We start from the raw sequence: 21799 nt of genomic DNA, 5'->3' as shown, positions 1-21799 counted from the left end.
GGCCAACCCTCTGAGCAAAACGTCTTGGAGTCTGAACGACCGATCGAGGTCACAGAGCAATTAGAGGGGCCCCATCCCTCCCCTCCTGGGCGCTTCAGGAGCCGATGGTTTCATATTTCTTCATAATGAGCCTGATAAACTCTTCTGGCAAATAAACTGCTTGCTCAGCACAACTCAGCCAAGTGTACAGACTCTGTTGGAAAACCAAGCATATGAGGAACATAAGGCTGGTTTAGTGTGAAGAAACGTGAGGACGGCCACTGGAATCCTCAGGGTAGCGAGAACATCACTTTGTTACCCCTCCCAAAAAATTAAGATGCAACACCTCCCAAAAAGGATTCGTCCAGAAAAGAGCTGTGTACCACTGTGACAGAGGGCCCTCCTCCCCAAAGACTTCAGTACCGTAAAGCACTCCCATTTCGCTCAAGGAAGTTCATTATCAGAGCCATGGTGCTCCTCGCAATCGGAGGGTTATTTAATTGCTTTCTAGCAGGTTAATCCCCTTTCGTTTTGTGACCTTTAAATCACCCCAAGCTTTTTCATTTGCCCTACTTACAATTTATCGACCTCAATACCCAAAGTCAGTATTCTATCGAAATACACGTGCCTTGCCGATAAAGCTGGTGACTGTCTTTAGAGAAAGTTCCATAGGTGGCCTGTCTCTTCTGGTACTGCATTCTCCTTGGCTGGTCTTTTAAACTGTCCCTCATCCGTGTCACTTGGAGGAACCTGTTCCCCTCCCCTGTTCATCTCCTAAATTCACCAGGAAATACTAAGGGGCTGGATGGTACCACAGGCCCCATCTGGTCCGCTTCGCACCCGTAATTTAGTCTAACTCCACAGCAACCACGTGCTGACTGCACATCCATTTTACAAAAGAGGACACCGAGGCTGAAAGCTTTAAGTCACCTGCCCAGGATCCACTAGCATCCATCGGCCTCCTGCCTGTCTTCCTACAATAGCCCACTGCTTAGGCTTTGGTAGCCTGGATCCATTTTTTTAATGCTGCCATGATCAACTTATTCAACAAAGGTCTAAACCCGTGAGGTCTTCCCCTCAGCCAAAGAACCATGGTGACTATCCAGCCTGGGCCCACAGCACCTAACACATCAGACTCCCTGCTTTAACGAGGGGTCAGCTCTCCAAGCCACGAAGTCACCGCCCAGCCTTGGAAGGGGCTTCTGCAGACCTTTTTCTGTCTGTAAAGCCAGCTCCCCACCAGGGCCTGTGCAGGGCGCCCTTCCCTCCGGCTCCACCTGTGCCCTCCCCCAGCACGCCACTCTGGCACCTGCATGCGGGGCCAGTGCACTGCACCTGTCAGGCCACTCTCCTGTTGCGATCTCTGTTTTCTAGTTTCTGGCACTGAAAACAGTTCAATAGAGGCCAAGTTAATTAGCAATTGAATGACAAGTGACCGCTGAAGATTCTCTAGGACCTGGGAAACAAAACGCAAGTAGTCTCCAAACAGAAAGGATTGCTTCACCAGGGCTGACAGTGGGGGGTGGGGTGGGGGTCTTCCCTACTAACTCCTCCCTGTGAGGCTGGCCTGTGACACCCAGGGTCAGAAGAAGCGAGCATGTAGGTGTGTATTTTCAGGGATCCTCCTTGGGAATCCCCTTTATTTGCACTGTCCCCCAAAGAGGAAAATATAAATAAGAGACTCATCTAGCCTGCCACTGCTCCACTGCTTGTCTTCCAAATCTGCAAACAGTCATAGTCAGAAGAAAGAGAAGATGACGGGGCTCATTAAGAACAACGGGTGACAAAAAACGCAGCGACAGCACATCCCCCCTTCTCTGCAGATCTACACCCCAAGAAAGAGACTAATTATGCCTCTGGCAGGACCCATGCAGACCCTCTCCAAAGCAGCCATTTAAAGATAAAGACACAGCAAGCAAGCACATCGGCTGCTTGCACCATCACGCTTGTTTATCCTTTGGAAGTTTCAGGTCACCACGTTAAGCAGTAAGAAAGAGAGTCCTACCAAACTCAGCTTTTCGAAAGGTCCCTACCTGCCTTTAGACAGATTTTTTTTTTAATCTCTAAAGCTTATCTCTGAACAACTGGCTGCTGTGTTGACATGTACACACACTTCTCAGAATTATTAATGGCACAGTTTTTTCCTCACCCCAGTTTACAATGAAGTTGTGGGGAGAAGGGGGGTCTTGGGTTTGCTGGGGGTCACTGATGGGTAATAAACACCGAGACTTAAAGAACTCCATGAGCCAGCTTTCTCTCCATCCCAAGATCCATTCTCTTCCATGTTTCAAATCAGCACTGAGGCTGTTCTGGATAATAATTGAAGACCAGAGAAAAGGATGATGTGCAATCCTTGGCAACAAACATCGTTTCCAGGTCTCTGGTTCCGGCATGATTTTTGCAGCTGGGCTTTCTCTCCTATCAATACTGAGCTTATCAGGGCTGCTTCCTTTACTGGATCTGTGCTTGCTTCCACCCAAGGGTGATGGAGCGGTTTGGTTCTTGAGGCTGAACATGAAGTCTGGGGCCCAGACAAGCTCTGTCTGGCTTGGAACTTCAGCCAGAGAAGCAGTAGCAGAATTAGACTGCAGGTATAAAGAAATGGTAATCAAATTCTCAACCATCAACTTTGTCTGTAAAGATTCCTGATGAGGATTAAGTGTCACCAGCAGTTGATATCTAAAAGTGAGAAATACATCTACATGTAAATCGAGAATCAGATAAATGATGGGACACCCACACGATGGAATGGGTATTTATGTGATACTGAAACAGGAAACCAGACTGCCAAAATAAAATGCAATTCCATTTGGGGTGTGGGACTTATAAACACATAGAAAGCTCAGCAGTATTTTCACTGAGGAGGTGGTAAACAGCACTTGTCTCCAGGAGACTGGAGAGAAGGGTATTTTGATTTTTTGATTTTTGGCCTTTTTCTCCCTCTTTTCCACTGATCTTCCTAACACTTGATTTTGCATTTAAAACTGAAATAAAATTTTTAAAGTGCCACTACAACAGACACCGTCTATTTAACCCTTGTATACTTCAAAATACAAGTTTTAATTGGTTCAAACAGTTCTGTATTAAAATACGCTGTCTAATACCACCACACGCATCACATTTCCAGGAACATGTATCTCAGTGTATCACCTACCGTTTGAGGTTTTAAGGAAAGCCATATCAGATAAAACACACTTGACATCACAAATTTAAGGCTTTTAAAATAAAATACCTTAAATCTAAAAAGTTCAGGACGAAGAGTAAGAGAGTACAACACTGCGTCAGAACCTTACTGTGTTTCAACTAAAAACGAACAACAAAACCTGTTTTATTGTCTGGCTCATCAATGTAGGAATAATTTTCCAGCCTCAGAGCATTTTTCCAAAATTATTTTAAAAAACGTCTTAGGTTTCACTTCCTGAAACATCTGTTCCATCTGACAAGTCAAAGAAGTAAACTTTATATATGCAAAGACATGATACTCCTATGTCTAGAGTTTGTCAATGTCAATGTCAAAGACTCTAGATGTGATGTTTTCCTCCATCACCAATGACGCCACCCCACAGCAGCCTGACCACCTGCCCGTCACCCTCGCCTCTCCTCTTCCTTTCCCCCTTCACAGCCAATCCTGCACCTCTTTCCTGCTGGGTTTTCACACCATCCTTTCCATCTCCACTTTCAACACTCAGGATCACCAGGCTCCGTCCACAAGCAGCCACGTCAAACCCAAGGGAGATGCTGGCAGGAGGCCCCGCCACCCCACCTCCCCTTCGTGAGGGCCGAGTGGTCCACACCGGAAGACGATTACCCTTCTCCTGTATGTCCTCAGAGTCTCCAGGACCATCAGTGGCCTGTAATGTCAAACAAAAACCTCAGCCCTTTATCTTCCCTTGGCCAACAATTCAGTCCCAAAGCTAACTGGGTGTGAGAGGGTGGGGTGGGGTGGGGGTGAAGAACAACCAGAGAAGCCAGTCTGGGTTGAGAGAGCCCCAACAGGGTGAAGACGTGTTCACACATGGGGCAGCACACTCATGGGGTCGGAGCAAAGTGCAATCAGGAGGGCTCCATGGGAAGGGTGGCGGCAGAGATGGGCATGGGGCACTCTGGAAAAAAATGGGTAAGTAATTTGTAGATATAACAGGAGCCAGCTTTCTCCAAGTTTAATACGGAAAAAAGAAAACCAGAGTGAACCCTTTGGTTCTAAACTAAAACCAGAGGTATGGTGCTCACTCACGGATTTTAACAGGTATAGAGACACAAATATATATACTTAATGAGCATGTGTGTACATGTGCACACACACGCCCTTGCACACATGCGTGAGTACTTAGTCACTCAGTCGTGTCCAACTTTTTGCAACCCCATGGACTGCAGCCCGTCAGGCTCCTCTGTCCATGGGGATTCTCCAGGCCAGAATACTGGAGTGGGTTGCCAGGCCCTCCTCCAGGGGATCTTCCCAACCCAGGTCTCCCACACTGCAGGTAGATTCTTTACTAGCTGAGCCACAAGGGAAGCCCAAGAATACTGGAGGGGGTAGCCTATCCCATCTCCAGCGGATCTTCCCACCCCAGGAATTGAACCGGGGTCTCCAACACTGCAGGTAGATTCTTTACCAGCTGAGCCACAAGGGAAGCCCAAGAATACTGGAGGGGGTAGCCTATCCCATCTCCAGCAGATCTTCCCAACCCAGGAATTGAACCGGGGTCTCCCACATTGCAGGTGGATTCCTCACCAGCTGAGCCACCAGGGAAGCCCACATACACAAACAATGCATTTCCCTCCCACAGCTGTGAGCACACCTCAGGCCCAGATCCCAACTTCAGAAGAGAAGATGTCCCTTAAAGTAAACAGGGCTCCTTGGAGAAATGGCCCATGCAGGCCTGAGGGAGGGGATATGTGAGATGAGCCTGAGGCCCTCTGAGATGCCAGCTTGCAGGGGCTTCACTGATGGGATCTGGGACAACCAAACGTCAAAATAAAGGAGAGTAACAGATTACAACCTTCTAAACAAAACAGGAAACGAGTCCACACAGATACCAAAAAATGAGCATATCAAGTCTGATAAGAAATGAAATAGAGAGTTTCAAAGAGTCTCCCAATGAAATACATGTAAGTTGCAAAGGCTGCCAAGGGTCCACTTACAGTGGAAAAGCCTGAGAGACTCCCCCTCAATCAGTGACCAACCTGAGCACCATCAAAGGACAGACTGACAGACCACCCCCAGCAGGATTAAGAGAGAATTCCCTCCTATGATACTCTTGCCCGAAATGGAGATACCTCCTTTCCCATCCTGTGTTCTCCTCTCTTCGTTCCTGGAGTAAACACGTTCCCAAATGAGGCCGTGTAAACCCAAACTCATCCTTCATTACAAAACAGCATCCTCACCGTGCTCTCTTGTCCATCGGTCCCATTTGTATGTATTTCCACTCTTACCTACACCTAGAAGGTTTTACTGCTGTTTCTCCCCAAGTAGTGTGTGTGTGGGGCGGGGGGGGGTAGTAAGCCCTCCCACCATAGCATGGCTTATTCCCAGACCTCATGACACAAAAGGAAAAGGGACTTCACACCCATCCACAACCAGCCCACCAATAATAATAATAAAAACTACAAACCAGAAAGCTGAGTTAGCAAAAGCATGTGTGTGATGGTGGGGTGACAGAGGTACTCAATGGATGTCAGGGAGAATCAATTATAAAAATGTGAACCCATACAGTATGACAGTGCATGCTAAGAAGCCAAAAAAAGGCGATTCAAGAGTAAGAGGAGGGACTTCCCTGGTGGTCCAGTGGCTAAGACCCCACACTCCCAATGCGGGGGGCCTGGCTTCAATCCCTGATCAGGAAAGGAGATCCCATATGCTACAAGTAAGGCCCAGTGGAGCCAAATGAATAAATACAATAACGACAACAACAACAACAAAGAACCAGAGGAAAAGAGAAGAAGACTCAAGCACCTTCTTGGCGGGACCCCTCATTTCACACATCAACCAGGCTGGGGAATCGCAGGTGTGCAGCACAGAGACCAAAGTCAATGCCAACACCCAGGGGTGGCCTTGTGGTGGCCTTGTCCCTTCTTCTTTTCAACCAGGCTGCCCCCCTCAAACTGGCAACAGAGTCTTACCTCGAAGGCAGAGAAAGGTAAGAAAATCTTCTGTCTTAGGCTTCCTTTTAGAGAGGTCAGAAATCTGAGTAGCTGGAGGGGGTAGCAAAGGCTCCACTATCTTGACTGGAGTTGTGCTGGGACTATTCGGCTGGGATTGAGCAAACTTCCTTTGTGCTTGCAGCCTGGGCCTGGAAGAGCAAGAGAAAATTAAAAAGAAATTAACCAGAGATCAGAAGATACAGATCTACGTGCAGCAATAAAATCATGACACAAAAGGGAAGAAAGACCCTTTGTTTCAAGCAAATTCTTTGTTTCTAATTAAGGTTCTGTATATCTCTCACACTCTCATAAACCACAAGCCTGCTTTAAAGGGCAATAAATTTGCTTAAAAGGCTGTGTTTTCTAAACTGACAATATACACCATGATCCTGTGTGTATGTGTGTACACAAGCGCATGCCTGTGCAAACCACGTGTGTGCCTGGGTATTTCAAAACCAGCAGCCGTATTAGATGATATGGGATTAACGGCTTTGGTGCTTTCTGTATACCACCTGCCACATGTACTTAGCAGTGTGAGCTCACAGGATACCGTCACAAACGCATGCACGACGCCCTTCATACTGCATAAGGACACTCCGCCCACCTTGGTCTGTCACTGACCTGGTCTTACACCCCAACCTCTAGGCTCTTGTGACTCCAATCCAGCCACATAAATTCCCTATATATGCTTTAATTACATGCAGGCGGATCTACTTTCCTATTCTATTCAAAACCCATCATTCATGGCCAAATCATGGGTTGCCTTCTGCCTGCACAGAAACCCTAAAATCCTGAAGGATTCAAAACACTGGCTTTGACCTACCTTCAGGCCTCTTCCCTATTACCATCCTACATAGACATCAACTCCCTAATTCATCAACTTGGTGTCTACAAATCATAGCTTCGACCTTGTTCGTTTACACAAGTTTATGAGTCAGCATGCATGTGTGTTGCTAAGTCGCTTCAGTCATGTCTGATTCTTTGTGATCCTATGGACTGTAGCCCACTAGGCTCCTCAGTCCATGGGATTCTCCAGGCAAGAATACTGGAGTGCGTTGCCATGCCCTCCTCCAGGGGACTGAACCCACACCTCTTATTCTCTTGCAGTGACAGGTGGGTTCTCTGATAATTAGCGCCACTGTTAGCCCCTTACATGCCAGACAATCTATTAATTTGAATCCTAGTGAACCTTGCAAAGGTTTCTTTACTTCTTCCCTAAAGTTAATTTTCCTTTCTCTACCTGAGTACTTTTACCCTCTGTATAACTGGTTTGACCTTTATCATAAATTGCCTATTAGCTTTTCCTTGAATTTTCAAGATCTCAACGCTTAATGGAAAGTAAGCACCTTCGACGGTGTGAACCTGTATGTGTCCTGCTTTAAACCACCCCTCTGGCCCTACTCATAAAGATGCTCAAGAAATAGTCTTTGAGAGCAGGGGAAAACAACAAGAACCCAAAGCAGCCCATGGCACTGGGCTTTAAGGAAATCTGCTCAAATCCCAAACTGGAATCACTCACTGTGCGGGACTGATAAAGCCACCCCAACTCAAGGCTGCTCTGACTACAACATGTGTTTATAATTGTAAAGCACACACAACTTACAATTGCTGGACTTATATAAAATAGTAAGCAGAGTATCTTCAACTGTTGATGTGCAAAATGCCCTAATATTTTAAGTTAGCACTCTAGTATTCAACAAAGCCACATACACACACATTTTCTGCTATGTAAAAATTATGTCCTTTAAACTTAACCTCCCCTGTCCCGCCCAGAATCAACCCTTGCCTCTCTTACAACACACTAAAAACACCCCTGAATAGGTCATCTTCCCAACACGAAGTGACATTTGATCAAAAGGAAGATAGGACCGCTGCTTACTAACTGGGCAACAAGCCTCTGCCTTTAAAATCTACTAACATCACAGCTAACCAAAAGCACTTCAGAATCTAGGAATAACCAGAGGGAAACAGCTACAGAACACAGTATTAGAACACAGTATTCATGAAAAGCTAAATGCCTTTAACAGAAATTCCAAACATTATAAACTGTTGAGGGAATAAAACAATGCCCCTGTTCCTCCTGTGTGATGGGGAACAAAGAAGAAAATTTTGGGGGCAGCAGACTCTCCAGAAGGTGAGTGAACAGGAGTGAGTTCTGGGAAAGTCACCAAGCCAAGGGACTGCCCTTCCAGAAGGATCAGATAGGGGCAAGGGGTGACTGATTCAGAGACTTAAGAGCTGTTTCTTTGAGAGTGGAGGTTGGGGGTGGGGAATACATTTATTGGACATGTGACAGAATAAAGGGCCTGTTGGGGGGGTGGGGTTGTTCCCAGTATACTGTTGTAGTTATGCAGAAATGGGGAAACCCTGTCTTTTAGAAACACAAAAGGAAATATCAGTATTTATAAATAAAATGATACTATGTCTAGAGTTCACTTCAAAATCAGAGAAGAGCTGTGTTTCTCAAACTGAGATGAGGATCCGATTTGCATTTGGTTCTCCCTCACTTTAGACCTTCTGTCTTTTACAAATGGATATTTTTATAAGATAGTTACTATAGAGGAAAAATGAAAGACATAAACTACAAGCTCAAATTTATTCGACAGACATCACTCTGTTCAACCACTTGAATGTGCTCGCCGCTCACTCAGTTGCTACATTCAACTCCCTGGCAGCAGGCAGCACACAGCCTGTGCCTTCAGCAGCGTCACTCTGGAGAAAGGAGAGGATATAGGAAACCAGACAGTGGTCCAGCAAGCCACACCCTCTCCAGGTCCTGGCATCCCCGGGAAGGACTGAGCCCAAGACAACCACACCTCCTCTTCCGACAAGCTCCTCCTCTCTGCCAACCTTCCCACCATGTGAAAGAAAACCCCCGTCATGCTTTCCTGCTGAAAGGGGTTTTAATTGGCCATTTTATGATGTGTACATCTTCATTTAAATGGACACAGCTCACACTTGGCGGATTAAGGGGGCTTTACAGAAATACCGCCTGCACGTGAACAGGACGTTCAGTGTTTATTGCTTTTTCCAAAGTCACCAACGACAAATACCAGACATTATTATGAGACGCTGGCCCAGCCTGAATGAAAAACAAACACGCAAACAGAGATGACAGAGCGGGACACAGCAGAACATTCTACAATTTCAGAACCTCAAAGATAAATGCGCCGACCGCTGTTCAAATAAAAAGCACTTTTTGCCTGATGACTTTCTCAGGGAGGCTATGAAAAATAAGGGCATGAGAGATTAAAAAGCGGCAGTAAAATAAATTACCCCTCAGAGGAATAAGCCAAGCTCCCAAGTGATTAAGCATTTGTGAGACCCAGATGAAAGCAGGAACTGGAGAACAAGACAAACCAAGGTCTTGTTTAAAGAGGCCAGAAGAATCCATGCTTCCCAGAAGGGCAGGGCTGTGGTCTGGCTTTGTGCAGAGTCCCGGGGGATTAACAAAGGTGTGACTTGGCTTTGTGGGCTCCACGGGACAGGAGAGTTTGAATGACACGACTCAGAAGACAACCAAGGAGGAAGCACTCTTAGCCACGTGGCCACGTTTGCAGGATAGGTGATTCATTCCAGAATGTCTGATACAAGGAAATGAGTGGATGTTACTAAAATCAGCACAGAAAGTGGGCTGCGGAGGTCCAGATGTGCTAAAGAATGACATTATCTGCCTCCGGAGGTGTTGTGCAAAGGAGGAGGCTGGGGTGCAGGAGAGGGCAGGCAGGATGAGACCCCCACCAAGGGCAGTGGGGCTCCAGCAGGGCCGGTACTCAGCGGCTGGGCATGATCACGAGGTGGCACCCACTCACCCCTCCACCAGGGGACATTTTGACCGAGAACACCTTCCATTTCATTACTAAGGTGAAAACACATTAAAATGAAAATTTAGGCTGGGCCGTCCCTGCTGGCCCAGTGGTTGAGAGTCCTGCCAGTGCAGGGGACACGGGTCCGATCCCTGGTCTGGGAAGATTCCACATGCTATGGAGCAGCTAAACCCGTGGGCCACAGCTGAGCCTGTACTCTCGAGCCCAAGAGCTACAACTACTGAGCCAAAGCACCGCAACTACTGAGGTCCCCATGCCTAGAGCCCATGCTCCACAACAGGAGAAGCCATGAGAAGTTTATGCACCGCGACTAAAGAGTAGCCCCTGCTCATCGCAACTAGAGAAAGCCTGCACACAGCAGCGAAGACCAGTGCAGCCCCCCCCCAAAAAAGAAAAAAATAATTATAGGTTGAACTAAGGGAGTACAGAGCTATCCAGAGGGTGGGACTGGAGACAGAACAGGGTTCCTGGGGCCCCAGGGAAGAAAACAGCAGAATATGGGACCTCCAGAGGCTTTCAGGCTGAAGTTTAGCCAGGATGGTCTTTACTGCCCACTGATAACGCACGAAGAGCCAGAACGCAGAAAATACGGAGGGCGTCTGTCCCCCACACAAACCACAGGCATGTCAAGTGGAGCAAGACTCACTTCTGTGTTGATATTTTATTAACTCATCAAGGAAGGAATTTTCCTTACAGAAAACTCCTCCGTGCCAGGAAGGTCAATGAAACCAACTAAACCAAACCTGCCAGCAAGCCAAAGCAACTGAGGAAGAAACGTGTAGATACATGCATATACGGATAAACATGTTGAGGGTAATCTTTTATTTACAGTGTGTTAAAATCCAGAGTTGACGGGCAGTGAGGGTGAGGGTACAGAAGTGGTTTTGGATCAAATCATCGCTGTTCCTCATCTTCATGGCATAAATGTGGGTAAGTGAAATAAAGGACTAAACAATTCGGACAGCAAGCTCAGAAAACACAGAGCTTGCTATCTGAACCCCTGTCGAGCTTAAGGCCATCTGGGGTGTCCCTTCTCTAGAAGCTCCTGGGTATAGGAGCCCCCATGGCAACCCAGTCATGACAAAGTTCAGCCCTGCTGCTAAGAATCCCATTTAAACAAACATGCCCCAAAAGGGAGGAGGGAAAATGTGTTGAAGTGAAAGTCGCTTTACTGATCTGATCCCCCAGAGTATAGCTCCATGCAGAAATAAACCTCCCAGGTTCCCAGGGGCCCCTGCTTCCTCCAGCTGGAATGTTCTTCCCTTTTATCTCACCAGGGCTGGCTTCTTCCCATAATCCAGCGAGGGGAACATTCCCGTGTGCTGCGTTTTACCAAGTCACGTTTCCCACGTCTCTGTTCAAAAGTCACCTCCTCGGAGAGACTGAGCCACTCTCGAGTGTCATGTCCCTCAGGACCAATCGCTCGGCCCTCTGCCCTTCGAGGGCCCACAGAGCAGGCTTGCCTACAGTCGCCCCCTTATGGCCTTTTCTGCACGTATGGGATGCTGTGCGTTGAGGGCAAGTTTCCGAAGGTGCTGAGAGGGAGGGGTTAGGAACACCGCTCGGCTCAACTCATCACTCATTCTCCAGGAATTACACTCATTTCTGATCAGAGCGTCAGACTGCAGGGCAGTCCGGAAGGGCGGGGAGATAGCCGGACGGATGTGAAACAAACCCAAGAGCTACAGGAGACGCCTGTGGTGCTGCCCCCAGTAAAGTTATTGGCCATCCCAGGATACAGCTACCAAAGTGAAAGTCGCTCAGTCGTGTCCGACTCTTTGTGACTCCATGGACTATAAAGTCCATGGAATTGTCCAGGTCAGAATACTGGAGTGAGTAACCTTTCCCTTCTCCAGAGGATCTTCCCAACCCAGGGATCGAACCCAGGTCTCCCACACTGCAGGCGGATTCTTCACCAACTAAGCTATCAGTGAAGCCACCGAAGTCCACCAGAATGGAGTCTCGTTATTCCAGTTTCATAAGGATCTGCTGATGCAGTCATAATTTGGATCACAAACAACGCCACTGCTTACTAAGAACTTACGCAGCAACTTGCCCATCAGGAGCATCGTCTACGAAAGCCGATGAAGATCAGGTCCTGCCTGTCAACTTGTACCTGCGTTACGAGGGACCGTTCCACCCAAGGCGAGCCACTGCACTCCACACATCCGCACACAGCACACCTGGCCTCAGGTCACAGTCTGCTGGCCCAGGTGGAAGGTCCTGCCACACACCCCCGCACACGGGACCGCCACTCACCACAGGCTGTTCGTACTTTTTGACGAGCTGCGGGAGGGAGCAGAGGGTCCATCTTCTTTCCCTTTTCTCTTCCATGCCCCAAGAGACACAGAAGAACCCTTCTCTGATGTGGGATTGTTGGCATGGGGGTCAACAGCCCAAAGAATGTTTTGCTTGGTCACTTAAAATTTGACCCAAATAAATCAACAAATAGATTTCATATTTAGGTGAAAAAAAGTATAGGACCTTTATGGGAACAAAGCAGCAGACCAAAATAGTCACTATCATTATTTTCAAAGTTCACAAATAAATTGCAAGGCAAAGCTTATAAAGAAAACCCACTGGTAGCTGACAAAGTCCTATGCCAAACACTGTCTTGTTTTGTAACACTCTGCCGGTGTCTCCTTCTGCCCCCTCCCAAATCCTGCACTGAGAAGCCTCCAGGGCAGCCTGCCATCAGTGGCCCCGGGGAAGGGGGTGGGGGAAGGAACGGGGACGCATCGTCTCCAAGTCTCCTCTGGGGTTATCCGCAGCACAGAGTTAACCAGCTTACTGCTATCTGCACTCAATCTCCAGGGCAGCCCTAAATATGGCACAACAGCAATTTCTAGGTTAATTAAATTCCATTTCTGTCCAGGATTTCTGATGGTTTACAAACCCAAGGAGGATGCGGGTATGTGCACAACTCAGCTGGACAAGGCAGAGAGCAGAGGGGACTAGGTCTAGAGCAATGCCCAGCCGGCCCTCACGGAGGGCCGTGTATGCCAAAGACTGTCGTATTAACTTAATTTTCCAATATTAAAAATGTAAGCTGGTAAATCCAATTATTTAGATTACATCCCAATTCTAAACAAAGAGCCAGGCCTGGGTGGGAGGAGAGGCTGTGTGTTCATTCAAAAAAGACGCCGTGCTATGTCTGGCAAATGCGGAGTGACCAGCATAGCCAGGCTCTTTGTGGCAGTGTGGGAGCTGGTCCTGACGCCTTGCCAACTTGCTGAAAGGCCTATTCAAAAAAAAAAAAAAAAATTCCCGTGTTTCTATCCCCAAAATAAGTACCCACTCTATCCTACCCCCAGACACACACAAACACACACACACACTACAGACCTGGCAGCCAGTCAAAGAAACAAGGGTGGGTGTGTCTGGCTGAGTGTGTATGTGTGGTGGAGACTGTGGGGGGTCGGGCAGGGGATATCCCCTTGCCCAGGGCAGGCTGCCCACCAAATTCAAATGCGAGTGCAGTTGTGGGCACACCACACAGGATGGCTGTAAACATCCTGTATAGTAAAGAGAAAATAAACACATCCTCAAGTGAACCCAGAGGCTAGCACAGACCACGTCAGAAAAAAATCAGAGACAAAAAGCCCCGGCTCCGCCCCTCTGCGCTCACACCCCCCGCCCCACACTTACAACGGGGGTTTGTCTCACGGGTGTGCTCTGTCTCAGCTACAGAAAAGGGAGAAAGGGAGGTTGGCGGCTCCCAGAGAAGGTTTGCTACCTGGAATGCCTGCTTTCTGGTACTTCTGAAGATCGTGTTATACTGGTTCAGGGGTCCTGCTTCACACAGAAACAGATGAAATCGTTTGTTTACACTAAAAACCACAGGATGTTAAATATTTGCAGCACTTGTCTTAATTAAATTACACAAGCAGCTATTTAGAGTAAAAATTTGCTATGAACCTGATTTACCTAAAGAAACTTGTTTTTGGTTGAACCTCCTTCGAGATGAATCTTTAAAAGGTCTGCTTGGTCAAAGTGGTCCAAGAGAAAGAACCTTGGTATCAGAAAACCTGGGCTGCTTTGGTTCAGGTCAACTTATGACCTTGGGCAAGAGAAGCCTCTATTTCCTTGCTGGGGAAAGCAGGGCAGCGGAGGGGGAGGACAGACCTCGTAGGAAAAGGAGCCAACTAAGGGTCTTTCTAGCTCCAGTCTTCTCTGACCTCATCTCTAAAACGTGAATATAGTAATTCCTGTAATAAATCCTCTTGCATCTGTGATTTCATAATTCTAGGTGACAAGTTCTGATCTTCTGCCTGTGCCAAGTGGGAAATACAAACCTCCATTTCCAAAAATGCCTGTGCTGCTAAAGACTGTTAGCACCTACTTCCTGACTAGGTTGTCAGGCAAAACAGCAAACATGGTAACTTTCAGATCTTGAGATATATATACTGGCTTGCACTTTAGAAAGCAGTATAAAATTTTAAATATAGATATCCCCCCACCCCGGAAAAAAAAAGATGGCACAATGCCAAAAGTTGCTCCACAGTTCCTTTAAACTAGTAACAACAATACTATCTACACTCTGCTTTCCTAAGACCCAGTCCTCCCAATTAGGAGTAAATCACTCATTCAGGAACTTCCTTCAGAAGCCTGAGACACCTTCAGGAAGGCTAACCTAACTACTCATGAGTATATTCATCACCTCTACCCCAAAGGCCAGATCAAGGAGAAGGCATGCACTGCAAACCCAAACCACTGCCATCTAGGAGCACACTCCAGATGCTCACAAACACTGCACCCTCTCAAAAAGCAGGCATCAGCAAGAAAAGTGAGCCTCCGTTCTCTTTAGTTCAGGGGGAAAGGGTCAGAGGAGGGAAAGGAGAATAAATAATTACAAGATACAGCATCTTCCTAAGCAAAACATTACTTGGGCACATGAATCTCAGGCTGGGAGCCCACACAGATGGTATGAAAAGTAATATGCGGGCCTGCAACTGATCCCATTAATAAAATGATGCAATTACGGGTTTGGGGTTTTTTTTAAAGTCTGATGCGGCATCCTCAAATGTCAAAGAACCAAGGCTGCCTGGAAATTCTGACTCTGTCACGATCAAGAAAATATTTGACACTGACTTCTTTTGTGCTCTCGAAAGCAACCATGTCAAATTTGAGAGGGATCAACATTAATCAACAATTAAAGCGGCAACGAAGCCCTTTTGTTCTGTCAGTCACAAATGTCACACGTGTTACACTTTACCACCAATGGAAAGCCGCGGGTTTCACCACCCTCAGGCGGCGTAACCCTCGCCTTCTCAGGGACCTAACTCCTAACCAGGATGCAGGCGCTGCAAATGTTCTTCTCCACAGTCTGTCCCGTTCAGGGCAGTCTTGAGCAAAAACTGTATCTTTACAGCAAAAGTAAGAAAAGGATAAACACTAGTCAGAAGACCAACACAAGGATGTTAAAAGTCTTAATCCAGCCAGGATCTGGCCAAAGAAATTCCTAACATACTACTGTATTATAGTTACAGGGTGCAAACGCATTATCTGAAGGATGGTCAGTTGTAAAAGCCTCAAAGAGCCAACTGAAACGCAGATCTGCCTTTCTATGCTCTTTCGAGGTGGGACTGCCAACTGCTTTTAACAAAAAAAAAAACCCCAACAGTTTCTCAATTTTAGGTTACTCAATACCCAGCTGCAAACTACCAGAACACTCCTTGGGTCCCGGCAGAGACGACAGCTGGGGCGGGGAGGCTGAATGACTATTAGGCAGGAATCGTGTTTTACTTCTTCTTTGAAGGAGAAAGCAAAAATACCCTCAGAAATTCATCCTGCAATGCTACACAGTTCATTCACTAAACAACAGAATCCAGTGGATTCCTAGCAGTGTGACTGAAAAGTCAATCCCGAGGAAACCTCCCACAAGAAAGATTCTCCATGGAGCTGAAAAGGGGGTGGGACTAAAAACTCCATCAGCACATAATAAACCAGAGCACAGAAGCAGTGCTCAGAGCTCTCACTAGTCCCTGAGGGCACGGAGTAGGCTTCCTTCAGCTTCACACATCCTCTGCCCCTTGGACAGGGATCTGCTTTATTTAAAGGATGGCAAATAGAAAACGGATTCTGGACAACTTCCCCGCCCGCTGGAAATCCCATGCAGCAATCACACGCACCAATAGATGGCAGTAGAGAGTCTTCAGACACCAGGTCTGGGCTCAATTCTGAAAAGGAAATTCGGACTTTCGCAGATTTATGACAAGCCTGGCATTAACCAACATTTAGTACCTGCACTAAAATCTAACAGCAGGCTAAAAAACCAGCCACTGTTTATAGAAAGTAAAGAACAATGTTAGCAATACCCTTTCACCCAACAACTCAATTACAAGTCAAGCTCCTTGCTTGTATATAGAAAATACATAGCGACTCACAATCCAGCATTTTATATACTGAAGACCTAGGGCTGAAGTCCAGGGGACTGTTTTCTGAAATACGTTCCCTCCTCTAAAAGTGATTTTTACCACTCGTAAAAGTAAGAAAAGGCAAAACTAAAGTAATGGATCATGGTTCTCACAGGCTTCATTCTGGGGTTCTGACAGAAATTTATTCAGCAGGCTGAAACATAATCACATGCAATTTTGCAAATATGGGTGTTACTTATGCTTTCCCCACCCAGAGTGCCGAGGAAAGTTTGTTCTGTGATGAAGCGACGCACTATAACCCACACACTTTCTGAATGTCTGTAAGAGAAGTCCTGGATTTATGACAGCAGCCTAAACATGGAAAACACAACCATAATGAAAGAATCTGTTAGCCACTAGTGAATGTAAGAGCCATTATCCTCCCCACCCCCGGCTCCGGGGCTGGTGCTTGGTGACCCTGGAGTTCCGGTGTGTTCTCCAGATGAGAAACAGGAGTTGACAGCATCGCACACTCGGCCCAGGCTCAGAGTCTGAGAGACACACAGACGCGACAGTGCAACAGAAGCCTAAACAACAGCCCAGGAAACTTTATCAACTCAAAGGAGCCAAGAGGGAGCCATGGCACAGAACTCACTTTCCCTTCTAACAAGGCTTAGAACACCCTGAACAAACGCTGAATTTCTACCAACGTATAGGGCCGCACAAGGTAACCACAGCAGGTCAGGAAGCAGCATTTCCAAATGGTATTGCAAATCAGATCAGACGAGTGACCTCTCAAGCCAGACAGGCCGGGCGAATGGAGGCCGACTCACACCTTCCAACCCAGACACAAGCCTCTCTCATCCACACTCTTAACACCCACCCTGGGTATGTGTGTGTGGGGTGGGGGTGGGGGGCCTAAGACGCTCCTTTCCAGAATAAAAGTCGACCTCAGTTCTTCCTTGCCAGCCACCTGGGAGTCCCAGACCGACTCTGCAGGATAGAAGCCCACTGGCTCTACACCTGAAGTCAGGGGGCGCTAGGTGGTAAGGGTTACGTCTGTGGGTGGCAGCAGATGACAAGCACTCCAACGTCTGCACAACACACAGGCCCACCATAAACGTGTGTGGCTCACACGTACCCTCACAGGAGTCTAATGACAATGTCTTCTGACTAGATCGCACTTCCATCACAAAACTTCTCCAAGAGGGGAAAAGTCAGTCTGACTCACAGGAGCCTTGTCATCAAGTACGTCATCTTACATCCATTTAACAAACTCAACCTGCTGCTAATAATATGAATGACTAATCATGCCTTTCCTAAGATGTTAAACTTGTATTTGCTGAGATGCTGTAAAAGCAGCTCAAAGGGCCTTCAAAGGATTTGAGCAAAGCCAGCAGCAGAAACCCCAAGAGGCGAGATTGGGGGTACGCAGAAATCCAAACAAGCCCTTCCCTTCACTGGGTGCTGTAGATGACTAGTTATCCCCTTTCCATCTGGGACATTCAAATACCCTGACAAATTCTGATTCCCACTGAGCTCCAGGAAACAACCAGAGGAAAGTCCAACCCCTTAGGCAGGATTCAAAATAAACCCCCAAACTGTGTGCATCATCACTTCATCAACTCCAAAGGACTGAGAGACTTCCAGTTTAATTAAGCCCTTCATTAATCCTTCCTGCTCGAGCCCATTTTCCCGTCCGTAAACAGGAAACAATGAAGCCACAGGGCAGCTGCCTGCAATGCGGCTCCTCTCCTCCAAGGAAGGCCACAGGTACGCCTGCTTGCTGTCCCAGGCGCTGTCACAAGGCCTCCATGAGGGCAGGTTCCACTCATTTTCTCCACGTGGTGCTACAAAAGAGAAGGGTAGTGAACAGAAAGTAGAGAGAGGAGGGGAAGAAATGGAGTCAACCCAAAGTTTCTACATGACCCTAATAAATTGTGAAAATTGAGGGTGGGGGTTATGCTTGAGTAGAGATAATTTAACAGAAAGCAGAAACCGCCAATAGAAAAATAAAAGGAACTGTCAACAACATTTATGAGCTACAAGTTGAAAAACTGACTAACCCCTGAGATTGTCTTTTTTAACCCCCAACTCAAACCTAGCTTCCGCGGGTCCTCCCACACCAGGAATAATCAGCGTTTGTGATGCTTCCCATTAGTGGATGTGCTGTTTTCCTGTGTTCTCTCCCATTCCACTGCGCAGCCAGGAGACGAATAAGCCTCTTCAACTGACTGATGAAACACTCAGCCAAGGGAACTTCCTTTCTGCTGCTTTTCACTGTGCTACATTATCACCACAGGTGGAGCCACCTCTGGAGAGAAAGAGAATCCCCAAGACTCAGTTTACGGACATCCTTGGTGACTCAGTGGAAGAACCCGCCTGCCAATGCAGGAGACGCAAGTTCGATCCTGGGGTTCGGAAGATCCACCGGAGAAGGGCACAGCAACCCACTCCAGTATTCTTGCCTGGAGAATCCCATGGACAGAGGAGCCTGGCAGGCTACAGTTCCATGGGGTTGCAAAGAGTTGAACACAACTGAACGACTGAGCACACTTTAGGCGCAGTTTAAGGGAGGGTGCTGTGGGGATGACAGGAAGGAGGGGGTAGAGAAGAGAAAAACTGTCACATTTTCCCAAATGGTCAGAACCCGTGATGTGCTGAGGCATCATGGAAACCAACGACATCCTTCCCGTCTCTGCAACCAGATTAACTCAAAGAAACAGAAGCTACTAAAGTGCAAGCACCTCCCCCTCAACCCCCATAGCTGGCTTTAGCAAAATGCCAGGGATGTGAGCTGGACGGACCTGAATCCTGTTCATAAAGATGCGGGTGGCAGGCCGTGGGGGCCGGGGGGTACAGAGCTAATCACTTCAGAAGGAGTCTCTCCAGTTCCACCAGCCTAAACATGCTCTTTGATCAAAGAGCCATCGGTCTTCCACTGCGTCAATACAATGCCAACCACCACCCTCCCAGCCATCCATCAGCCCTGGGAAGGGCTGCAAGGCCCCGCCTCCACCAATCTGTAAATGAGCCTGTAGGAGAACATTTCCAGCCTCTCCCCTCCCACTCCAAAATACCCTCAGAGACCAGTGATAACAACCTCACAAAGACGGCCAGCAGCTGACCCTGGGAACCCACCGGGTTGCAGAAAGATGGTCAATTCACTTCCCCAGTTTAGTCCCTCATCTGTGTTCCTCCCCAGGTTTATCTTTGTCTCCTATTTCACACAATTCCAAATATCCCAAATTTTATCCAGTGCTTTCTGAAATGGATTACTTCATCTGAGATGCAGAGTACAGCAATCTAACTTCACAGAGGTTGTTGCTGTTCACTCAGTCACACAGACTCTCTATGACCCCATGGACTGCAGCAAGCCAGGCTTCCCTGTTCTTCACCATCTCCCAGAATTTGCTCAAACTCACATCCACTGGGTTGGTGATGCCATCCAACCATTTCATCCTCTGTCACCCCCTTCTCCTACTGCCTTCTATATTTCCCAGCATCAGGGTCTTTCCACAGGGATTCCCCTCACAAATTACTGTTTTCTTTTTTTATGTTACACAAGTTTAAGCACAGAAACTGTTACATGAATTAGTTCTACAGGTAGAAACAGAATGCACTGTTGGAGCTGTTGATGCCACCAGGTAAGTCAGACCCCCATGTTCCAGATTTGCAGGGAACTGGCAACGCCTTGCCTCCCACGTCTGACTCTGAAGAGTAGGCCTATGGAGCAGGGCAACAGGACAGGGCCTAGGCCACACCGGGCAGCCGGCCCCACAGTCACTCCCCTCTGGGGCAGAAACAGACCTGGGAACCAACCGCTCACCAGAAGACAGCCTTCCAGGAAGAAAGGTACAGTTTATTCCTTCCTGACCTCCCTGCTCAAAGCTAACAACTACAAAGACAACCTCACACCCCTGGGCTTCTGGGCTGATTAGCTCCACAATGAAACAATAAAACCAGCAGGTTAGACAGCAGAGGTGTGGGGAGCAGCCAGGCTCCCATGGGCCCAAGAGCTGAGTGGGGGCCCTTTAGAGCCCCCACAGCCCCAAACAGATAGGGAAAAGGTGACACTTTATGTTTTGGGGCGCCAAAACCACTGCAAATGGTGACTGCAGCCATGAAATTAAAAGACACTTGATCCTTGGAAGCAAAGTTATGACCAACCTAGATAGCATATTAAAAAGCAGAGACATTACTTTGCCAACAAAGATCCATCTAGTCAGAGCTATGGTTTTTCCAGTAGTCATGTATGGATGTGAGAGCTGAACCATTAAGAAAGCTGAGTGCTAGAGAATTGATGCTTTTGAATTGTGGTGTTGGAGAAGACTCTTGAGAGACACTTGGACTGCAAAGAAATCCAACCAGTCCATCCTAAAGGAAATCAGTCCCTAATGTTCATTGGAAAGACTGAATGAAGACTGAATGAAGATGCTGAAACTCCAATACTTTGGCTACCTGATCTGAGGACTCACTGGAAAAGACCCTGATACTGGGAAAGACTGAGGGCGGGAGAAGGGAATGACAAAGGATGAGATAGTTGGATGGCATCATCAACTCAATGGAGATGAGTTTGAGTACGCTCCGGGAGTTGGTAATGGACAAGGAGGCCTGCTGTGCTGCAGTCCATGGGGTCGCAAAGAGTCAGACACAACTGAGCGACTGAAGTGAACTGAACAGTCCCAAAGCCTGAAGGCAGACCTTTGTGGAACTTACAGAAGGAAACAGACACAGCAGGTGATGACTCTCAGAGCAGGACAGCCCTCCAGACTCATCCTTCCAGGAACCTAACTCATTTTAAGTGACTGTGAAAACAAAGTACAAATACTTGACAGGCAAAAACGTCCTGAGAAAGACACTTTGTGGCAAGGTTGGGGAGAAAAGAGATCCCTCACACACTGTCACTGGGAGAGTGAATAGGTGCACCTAACTGCAAAGATTTCCCTAGTGGCTCAGATGGTTAAGCATCTGTCTACAATGTGGGAGACCCGGTTGGGAAGTTCCCTGGAGAAGGAAATGGCAATCCACTCCAGTACTATTGCCTGGAAAATTCCATGGACAGAGGGGCCTGGTAGGCTACAGTCCATGGGGTCGCAAAAAGTCGGACACGACTGAGCCATCTTCACCATAACTTTGCAAAACAACATGGAGGTTCCTCAAAAAAGTAACAGAACTACTAGGTGATCCAGCACTTCCACTTGTGGGTACTTATCCAAAGGAAATGAAGTCACCATCTCAAAGAGATGCCTGCGACTCCATAATCACCGCAGCATTACTTACAGGACGAATGGACAAAGAACACATGTGCTACCAGTATGCGGGAATATTATTCAGCCATAAAAAAGGAAGCTCTGCCATTTGGGACAACACGGATGGTGGCCCAGGGTATCACACTAAATCAGACAGAGAAAGAGAAACACTGTGTGATCCTTACATATGGAATCTAAAAAACCAAACTCAGAGAAACAAGAGTAGATTGGCGATTTTGTGTGT

At 47.4% G+C, this 21799-nt stretch overlaps 1 protein-coding gene across 1 annotated transcript in view; it reads right to left on the bottom strand.

Moving 5' to 3' along the window:
• Window positions 1–21799, bottom strand: part of JARID2 (jumonji, AT rich interactive domain 2) — a 231696-nt gene that overhangs the window by 51118 nt on the left and 158779 nt on the right. Inside the window, exon 4 of the mRNA XM_010848827.1 lies at window positions 6100–6269. Coding sequence (XP_010847129.1) covers window positions 6100–6269 — 170 coding nt within the window. The remainder of the gene's footprint in view (window positions 1–6099; window positions 6270–21799) is intronic.

Source organism: Bison bison, unplaced genomic scaffold (assembly GCF_000754665.1).
Source record: "Bison bison bison isolate TAMUID 2011002044 unplaced genomic scaffold, Bison_UMD1.0 scf7180017864274, whole genome shotgun sequence".
NCBI classification, from domain to species: domain Eukaryota; kingdom Metazoa; phylum Chordata; class Mammalia; order Artiodactyla; family Bovidae; genus Bison; species Bison bison.
This window is presented reverse-complemented; position numbering and strand designations above follow the sequence as displayed.